General features: G+C 42.9%; 1 protein-coding gene across 1 annotated transcript; it reads left to right on the forward strand.

The window, feature by feature from the left end:
• Positions 1-683: 683 nt before the first annotated feature.
• On the forward strand, positions 684-9,650 carry LOC147146365 (stromal interaction molecule 2-like). Its single transcript, XM_086033691.1, has 12 exons — positions 684-1,058; positions 2,359-2,489; positions 5,007-5,118; positions 5,200-5,311; positions 5,413-5,528; positions 5,839-6,016; positions 6,101-6,278; positions 6,360-6,521; positions 7,083-7,183; positions 7,297-7,550; positions 7,928-8,111; positions 8,201-9,650. Exons 1-12 carry the CDS (start codon positions 935-937, stop codon positions 9,648-9,650), a joined length of 3,102 nt encoding a protein of 1,033 aa, XP_085889817.1. The 5' UTR covers positions 684-934.
• The last annotated feature ends 221 nt before the right edge of the window (positions 9,651-9,871 follow it).

The raw sequence follows: 9,871 nt of genomic DNA on the forward strand, positions 1-9,871 counted from the left end.
TCAATGCTGCTGGGGCCCTGTTAGGCATGGCTAGAGGTCAAAGCTGTGCCACTATTTTTAAACGGGGAGCAGATCGCTGGAATGAAACCTTACACTTTGTTAGGCTACTGTTAGTGCGCGGCTGTGAGTCTGTGTGTCCTTTGCGCTATTAATGTTCCTGCATAATCATTTAAGTTGTACAGCCAGGCTAGGTTGTGGAGCATATGTGCTTAATTTGATCATACACACGCACATGTAGACAGTACCACCAACATGTAGGCAAAGTTAATTGGCATGATTTATGAAGATAGCGTTATCCGAGTCTGTCATGCTATTCCTGTCCTGATCTCAAGCAAAAGCTTTAAAAGAGGATTTTTTTTTTTAATGTCATCTAAATCAATTCTGTAATCCTATAACAAATCAAAGACAGGAAAAACATCCAATCTGTACATGGCAGTCAGGGCATCAACTGTTTACGGCCTTTTTTTTTTCTTCACCGTCTACATATCTGGGATGGGGGGTTGGTGTGTGAGGAAACCTAATAATGTGATGAGACCCTGTTACTGGACTGAGACACACAGAGAGAAAGTGAGAGAAGCGTCTTGTGGTATTTACACTGCTGGGAAAGAAGACTGAAGTACTGGATTTGTCTTATCATACAGAATAGAAACCAAGTGAACACTAAACGGGATAAAAGACATCAAGTGCTCATCTTCATCGACTGGATGTTATGCCGCTGTGTGATCACCCTATAGAACTTCAAGATGGAACAATTTCTGGATGCGCCATCATAGGCTTTTTAATATGGTTTATGGAATTTAACTCCAATATTTCTTCTGGGATTACACTGGGCAACGTTTGAGGTACTTACTAGTTGCCTTTGCTACTTCAACATTTTGTTAATTCCTCAGTCCGCGTTTGATTTTTTTTATTCAGGAGTTTCTCAACTTTCAAAATGCAGCCCTCTTTCCTGTTTTTTTTCTTCATTTTCCCTGATGCTCTTTTGGTCGCCGCACAAAGTGCCGGTGACCCGCAAGAAGTCAGCTTCCCAAGTGGGGGCACAGGTTTCAATCCAGGGGGTAAGTTGACTGAATGAATCACACACCTACCATTGTATCACGCACAGTAATGCCGGTAAAGTGTTACTAAGTAACGCATTACTCCAAATACACACATTTTTGAGTAACAGTAAATTTATTGCATTACGTTTTCCAGTCAAGGAATCAGACTACATTTGCTTTTCTAATACCACAAAGCATTACTTCGTCTGATGATGGACAGATGAACAGATGGGAAGACGATTTAGCAAGTAATATACTTAAGTAACTTCAAATCATCGAGCAGTAAGTTCATGTTTGTCCATCTTTACTCTCTGAAACACTTTTTTTTATTTGCTTATTTTCAATTCAACATAAAAACAAAGGTAATATTGGCACAGAGAGGCAAGCATCTCTGGATCTTACTCATTCCCTCATTTAACGAGCAGAGCTTTTAACTTTTCTCTTTAGCTCCCCAGAGCACTAAGATGTCTGAGTCACAGAGACAAAAATGGGCCGTGACTAACAGACCTTGAAAAACAGTAAGCTGTAGGTCATTTTCCAGTACAGTACATTGGTCTTCTGTATTAAGACCCAAATTTCCAAATTGAGGAACATGTAGTACAGTTCAACGCCAATGCAAAACAGTTTGTTTTGATATGTTGATGGATTTACTGGGTCAAAATTCAAAATTCAGCACAAATTTCCAGAACTAGTATAAAACCTTATAACAGCACCACCCCCTTCCCTAACTTAATATAGAACACAAATTAAGTTCTCACAAATACATATTTACTTTACAACAAAGCCTACAAGCTTGTCCCTCACTTTATTTGTTTATTTATTTGGGGGTTGAGGAGATGGAACTCCATTGACTCTAGCAGTAAGCAAAAGTGGTATTGTACATTTTTTTTACATTGGCACAAATGCAAACAAAAATGGAGAATATTTCTTTTTCAATAATAAGAAAATACACAACAACACAAGAAATAGCCTTCTGTTGGAGCTACACAGTAATTATTTAAACAGTGGTGTCTGTTAGTTATACTGTAACTATAGTTTCAAGAACAAATGCAAGGCAAGTCTCAGTGAAAATAACTATAAAAAAATGCAGTACTTTTTTTTTTTAAACTAAGGAAACAGTCCACTTGCATTTAATCAGAGTGATTGATTGAAAAATCTTTTTTTAAATTTTTTTTTACTTTGAACATGCAGTACAAAACACAAAGAACTGACAGTAGTAGGGATAAGTTGAAATTTCCCAATAAAGCATGAATTTATGTATTGATTGTAATATTAGGATATACTGTACAGTATTCATTTGTTCTTTGGACCCATGTAGACCCATGCATGGTGGTGTCTCCCCCGTGTATAAGTGAGGCCGATCGTTACAGCCTGGAGGCCCTGCAGAGCATCCATCAGATGATGGACGATGACAAGGATGGAGGGATTGAGGTGGAAGAGAGTGTGGAGGTACAATGTTCTATTATTCTTCCTCAAATATGTTCATGTCCTCATCGGTTTCAAGAGACATACAGGATAAAATCATCAGTCCATTTACAACAGGTGCTCTGGCTAAAGAAAGCGTCAAATGCTACTTCAAGGATAGCAACAGTTTAACTTGGCTTTTGGCACTCGGACAAATGTGGTTTGCTCTCATAGACTTGCACTAGTAGGATATTGCAGAACATAGACCCAGTCATATAAATGCAACATGATCCATCTGCACTCGAAGGTCTCAATCTATTTCATGCAAAACACACTGATAATGATCCAAAACCACATAACAAAGCAAAGAAGATCCATACGCCCAACTGCGTATTTGATTTTGAGAAAATATTTAGTAAGAAACAAAAATGTGAATCTCAATTTCAAAGAAACAGGTTTAACGAGGTATTGATGCAAGGCATGCATGTACTGTAATGTAAAATGTGCCGGTGTATAATATTTCAGCTCAGTTTTGTAATTTCATGATGCACCATGCACGTTTGCTTATGTGACTTCAGTGCTAGCCCTTTCACCTTCCAGAATGCACTTGTAAGCTACATTATACAAGGCCTCGTATTACGATTGCCGTCGACACATCGAGGGAATGACACGGGTTCATCAAAGAGCAGTCTTCAGTCATCAAATGAAGACTTTTTGTTCATCCAAGGCTACATTTCAAGACATGCACACACAAGTATCTGCATCTATTTTAAATACGTAATCAAACGAGTGACTACTTCTCTCTATAGTACGTAGCACACCACACAGTATACTCTATTTTGGAAAGGTTGAACAATTATATGATCCTATCGTAAAATTGTGTCTCCCTGAGCTGTCACCTTTTGATGGCGGAGGGATCTGTGTGTTCCAATCATCCCAGGAGCTAAATTTGGTGGGACTTTATGCCCCAGTCAGGGTCACTCGGGGCAAACAAGTCCTAGGTGAGGGACCAAACAAAATCCTTATGACGAGCCAAATGAATGGGCCTTATTTTCCCTTGGATCAGCGTGTCGCTGGGCCTCCCTGTGTAGCCAGGCGTAAGACGTGGGGCTCGATGGCAAGCACCTGGTGGCCAGCCGGGCACAGTTCGAAGAGGTAACATTGGGTTCGCCACCTGTGAGAGGGGCCAAGGAGGTTGGTTGGAATATAACTTGCGTAACGGCCATAGGCGGGGACCTGCGTCCGATCCCTGGCTACAGATGCTGGCTCAAGTGACGTGGAATGTCACCACTCTGTCAGGGTATGAGCCTGTTTGAGAAGTTCCGACAGTTCCTCGACACACTGCTTGGGCTCTGGTATCTGGTATAAGTCCTCTTGAGAGGGGGTGGACTCCTTTCTACTCGCTCGAGTGGCGGCGAGCAGGTGTGGGCATACTTCTTAATGTATGTTACGTAAGTTGGGGTTCACCCCAGTTGAGGAGAGAGTAGCCCCCACCTCTCTATGTGGATGAGGCGATGGTTTCTGACTGTTGTTGTTGCCCCTCTGCTGCGAGAGGGGACAGATGAAGTGGCTCTGGCATCTGTTTAGGTTGCCTTCTGGACGCCACCCTGGTGAGGTGTTCCGGTGTTCTGCCAAAATGTCATACCTGTGTGAAACTTCCTGCCAGAGGCTGATTTGACTGCCTGTCATGCTAAATGCCTAACACTAACTTCAACCCTAACACGACTTACACTTACGCTAGACTTGTGCCCGAAACAAAAATAGGGACCGATGTCTGCCGGCTGGCCTGGTAATGCCTCGGGATCCCTCCGGGAGAGCTGGATGAAGTGGCTTGGGAGAGGGAAGTCTGGGGTTCCCTGCTTAAGCCGCTGCCCCCACTAATGAAACCAATAAATCATTGACCTAACTAGTTAAGTCTGAATGTCTAAATTGTGCAAAAAAAGGCTGTCTCACATTAAAATTTCAGTCCAAGGGCTTGTAACTCTTTAGCTGAGAGCACATTTATGCAGTGAGTAAAATGTGCTTCCTGATTGTCCAAAACATTGGTGTGCGAATTATGACTAATAACACAGGACTCAGAGAGCAGATTCATATCGCATACCAACCAACAGAAACTTGATTTAACGTGAATGGCAAAATACAAAGGTGTTGATCCATATGTGCTGCTCAAGTTAATGAACTTGAAAATGTTTCACCAGCCAAGTGTAAATGTATGCTGACAAGTGGAGGGACATTACTCCCATAACTCAAATTCTCAACCTAAATATACACAGACTAGAGTATTAGAAATACACTTTTACAGTTAGACTCGGACAGACAGTTGATGAGCATGCACATGTTACTTACCAGGTATGTAAACATATGTGAACAACAATGAGTGATCATAAAGAAGAAAACATTAGCAATCGAACAAAACTGATCAGAATAGCACTTTGGATGTCAGCTGTACTGTGTTTTTTTGTTTTTTTTCCAGCGTGTTTTTAACCTGTTGCTGCTGACACCAAACTCGTTTTAGCATTGTTTTATTTTGTTAACTTACGTGCCCCTCTTCCACTCCTGCAGTTCATTATTGAAGACATGAAGCAGCAGCAGACCAACAAACATAGCCACCTGCATCGAGAAGACCAGCACATTACAGTTGAGGAGCTTTGGAAAGGCTGGAAGTCATCCGAAGGTGTTTGTCCACAAGATGAAATGTGTACAAAACCAAACATTTGAAACTTTACCATGTCTCACTTGTTGTCTCACTTCCTAGTTCATAATTGGACCCAAGACGATGTTATCCGCTGGCTCAGGGAGTTTGTCGAGTTGCCGCAATATGAGAAGAACTTTAAAGACTTCAAAGTCAATGGAAACACACTCCCAAGGTGATTATATTCCGTATCCAAGCAAATGTCTGAAAACACACTGACCTTAATTTATAAAACAACAACAACAAAAAAACTGTTTCCGTTTGTCTTTTCTGTAGGATTGCAGCCAATGAGCCTTCATTCCTGAGTGGCCAGCTGAGAGTTCAGGATCAGAGGGACAAACAGAAGCTCAACATTAAAGCTCTGGATGTCGTGCTGTTTGGACCGCCTACGCGTAAGGACCATTAGTGAATGCTTGTCTCTTTTAACACAAGTTTCTCAAAATTTGAAGGACAACTAATGACAATAATGATACACTGATTGAATTTTTACTCTCTGAGAGCTCCAGAGATTTTGCAAGTCTTAAATGATTCGTTTCTGGATCAATAGACCCCCTAACTCAAGCATGCAAAATTATATTAGTATTCATGGTTCATTTCAGCTGATATTGATTGTTACGACGTGGCGAAGAAGCAATCAACCACTTATCCATGACAGATGAAAAATACATTACATTTAATCATAACCATTCTTTTTGCTCACAGGCCCCCCTCACAATTACATGAAAGATCTACTGCTCATCGTGTCAGTGGTGATGGGAGTCGGGGGCTGCTGGTTTGCGCAGGTTCAAAACAAAAGCAGCAAGATCCATATCAACAAGATGATGAAGGATTTGGAAAGTCTGCAGCGGGCTGAACAAAGCCTCCTAGACATGCAGGAACAGTAAGGATTCAGGGCAAATTCCATCGTCTTCATCGCAGACAACTGACGTGATCAGAGTGACAAAGTGACTTGTCTCATGTTCAGACTGGAGCGAGCCCAGGAGGAGAAACGTAATGTGGCAGAGGAGAAACAAAACTTGGAGGAGAAGATGCGGGATGAGATCATGGGGGCACAAGAGGAAGCCCATCGCCTGCAAGAGCTGAGGCAGGGGGCCGTTAGTGAACTAAGCCGCCTACGATATGCGGAAGAAGAACTTGTGCAGGTACTGCACGTGCATTGGCTAGATGTACAAAGGTCGGTCAAATTCATAACAATTTAAAGTTGGCAAATATCATCGCCTCAGGTCCGTGGAGCATTAAGGCAGGCGGAAAAGGACATGCATGCTACTTGGACTGCCTCAGAAGTCCTCCAGCAGTGGCTCCAGTTGACGCATGAAGTTGAGGTCCAGTACTACAATGTCAAGAAACACAGTGCTGAGTTACAGCTTGCCACTGCTAAAGAAGAGGTAATGCATGAAAAAATACCGAAAGGTTCCAGGGTTGCTGTCACAAAAGATACATTTCAAACCCAAATTACAAACTTTTCCACTTCAATGTGGGCCAGACAATAAACCAACACCTGTACAAAGGCATTTGCATCGCTCGATGCGTGGGAAAAGATGAGTGTTGCAGGACAGATTATGGCTGCTTCACCATGACAAGACGCCTGCTCACAGTGCCTGAGCCTCCAACAGTTCCTGGCCGAGAAGGAAATCAGCCTGCTGGAGTAGTTTTCCTACTCACCCTAACTAGCTCTGTGTGATTTTTTTTGCCTCCTTCCCAAAGTCAAAGGGGTTATCGGGGGAACCGTTTTGAAGAAGTGAACCACATCAAAATTGCCATGACGACGGAACCGTGGAGGATCTCGGAAGAATCCTTACAAGGCGCCTGGAGAGTTCGTTAGATTCCAGAGGGATTGCTATATTTGTGACACCAGTGCCGGGACCTTTCTGACATACATCATATCAACTATTAGTGACTAAACATTTTAATCTACGGTAAATATCTTCTTGCATACTTTTATTCAGGCAGAAAAGATTAAGAAGAAGAGAAGCTCAGTGTTTGGGACTCTCCATGTTGCCCACAGTTCATCTTTGGATCAGGTTGACCACAAGATTCTAGAGGCAAAGTGAGTCGCATAGTACCGGTAACTATAGTTAGGTTTTACTTGAGTCTCCCAAAATAAATATGTCCCTCCAAGAAGAGATAAAGATAGCACTTATGTCTGTCTACCTCCAAAAGGAACGCCTTGTCAGAGGTAACATCATGCCTGCGGGAGCGTCTCCATCGCTGGCAACAGATAGAGCGCATCTGTGGCTTCCCCATCATCAGGAATCCTGGCCTGGCGAACCTCACTGCTCTGCTCTACTCAGACTCACTTGCTGCGGGTTTTCCCAGAGTACCTCAGCCCTCTTGCTTGTTCCGCAGTTCAGTTCATGGGTCAATCGAGGACCTGTTGGAAGAGTCTCCCACGGCTATGCTATCTCCAATTCCAGGTAAGGTACTGAAAGATTTTCCTTTCTGTTTTTGAAAAGGAGCAGAGTGCTAAGCACTGCTGCATCCATAGGGGCCACAACAGTGCAGGTAAACCAGGTTCTGAAACCAGTAACATTGTAGCACCCCAATGCTCCTTTGGGATAAGTTAAATGCAAAGAAGTGATTTTCGTGTACATTTTACATGTGACAACTAAAGTTGCCTCACCTTTGTCCTTACAAATGAGTTCAGAGCAGGGAATAGAATGTGCTAAGTAGTAGTCGTAAGTACTAATGTTAAGGTAAAGTTCTGATGCTGTTCGGGGTGGCCCTCCTTTTTTGTGCCTCTCTCTGATTAGTTTTGCTGATCGGTTTACACAATGTCTTACTATAGGTCCAGGTGCACCAATTAAGAACTCTCCTCGAACCCGAACATCGACTGTACTCCGGTCACGTCGACATGGCGTCACACAACCACCAACCACTCTAATCTCGGCAGATCCTGACCTTCTCATCCCAATTCGAACTCCCTATCCTTGTTTCGATGAGGATGACGGAGTCTTTCGCAAACCCATAAAGAAACAGTAAGTCTCTGGGCCGTTCATGTTCCACTAGAATATTTTTAAGGCTTTGATTCAAACTGTCCTTGTTATTTGCTTCCTTGTTTCAACAGAGACTCCCAAGAAAGGTTCTCAGATTCTGACCATTCCACTTCACCTCCTCATAGCAAAATGTACCCATGTTCCACTGCGGATGTCTCCCATAGAAAGCTCTATCGTGATGAAACAGAACCTCTTGCAGAAAGGTCTGTGACAAAGCCCGTGATTAAAGAATTGGAAGCTGATGATGAAGCTCCAGTTCGAAAACTTTCTGTGGAAGACTTTGAACCTCTTTTAGATATTTCCTGCAGAAAGCTGGCAAAAGATAAAGCTCTGGACAGTTCTTTGGAAAATCCTTCGATGATGAACTCAAAAGAGGGGTCATTCAGGAAGAGATCCAGAGATAGGAATGAAGTTGCGCCGGATTTTTTATTTAGAAAGGTATCGTCCAATGAATTAGATGCAGAATTTCCACCCAGCAAAATAGACAGAGAAATAATAGAGGATGCTACCGACAATCCGTCGAGGAGTATTCCTAAAGATCGAGGCGATTTGCCACTTGAAGTCAGGAAGATGGTTTGGGATGAAGTAGGGGCATCAGAATTTGGCCACAAGATGTTATCAAGAGCTATGATGGGGGCTTCGGTAGACAGTGCCTCACGAAAGCTACTGGAGGGTTCTGAGTATCCATTTGACTTATCATCCAGAAGAATGACGAGAGACTCGATGGGGATGTCCTTGGATGGAAGTTCGAGGCAGCATGATTGCTCTGTGAGGGGGATAGCCAAAGACAAATCGGTTGAGATGCCTACAATACCCTCAAGAAAACTCTCTAAAGAGGGGTATTTTGCAGACACTGTTTCCATAAAGGCTGGACCCAGAGAGGAAACAGAACATCATATGCATGACACATCTTCAATAGAGAAGCTAGAGTTAGGCTCAGAACCATCAATCACTAGAAGGCAATGTAAAGAGGAGTGTGAAGTACCTCTAAGAAGGAGAACACCTCGAATGCCAAGAGATGACCAGCTTTCACAAGAAAATACCCCCTGGGACATAGTTGAATCACCTATGGAAACACATCATCCTCCAGTAGTGAGGGAAGTTTCCGAAGATTCCGAATTGAAGCCAGCACCAGATGAAACTGAGCAGCCAGACCTTACAGTGACCTCCGACATGCCATGGAAATCATCTGCAGAAATGTTTGCAGGTGGTCCACTGAGCCAACTTGTTTATGATGGAATTCTGGAGAAGTCCTGCATCTCCATGGCAGCAACCCCAACGAGCATTTCTGCCTCAACTCCCAATATTCCCCAGAGCTTCCCCAGGCTTCTGGCAGAGTCCGAGCCACTGGTGGCACCAGCAAGGGGAACCTACCAATCCACTCCATCCTCGTCTGAAGCTAAAGATGACAGAAGCAGGGATAAAGAGAAGAGCAAGAAGTCTTTGAAGCTGAAAAATCTTTTCAAAAAGAAAAATGAAGCAACGACAGAGAAGATACAAAGCGGTCTCCAGAAACTCTGACAATTGATTGAGCATATTTTGGCTGTAATCTACTTTTTTTTTCAGAAATCCAAACATCCAGTCAAAGTTTCGTTTTAAAGTCGTTTATTTTAGCACCGATGTGTTGAGTCACCGTTCACAAAACATCAAAGAGAAATTCTTATATTGTCTCAAATAGCGGCCTCCAAGTAATTGGCTGAGATTGGAAACACATAAGCACCTAATCCCCCACAAAAGCCTCC

The sequence above is a fragment of the Filicampus tigris genome, chromosome 6 (assembly GCF_054856515.1).
Source record: "Filicampus tigris isolate MCC_2025a chromosome 6, RoL_Ftig_1.0, whole genome shotgun sequence".
NCBI classification, from domain to species: domain Eukaryota; kingdom Metazoa; phylum Chordata; class Actinopteri; order Syngnathiformes; family Syngnathidae; genus Filicampus; species Filicampus tigris.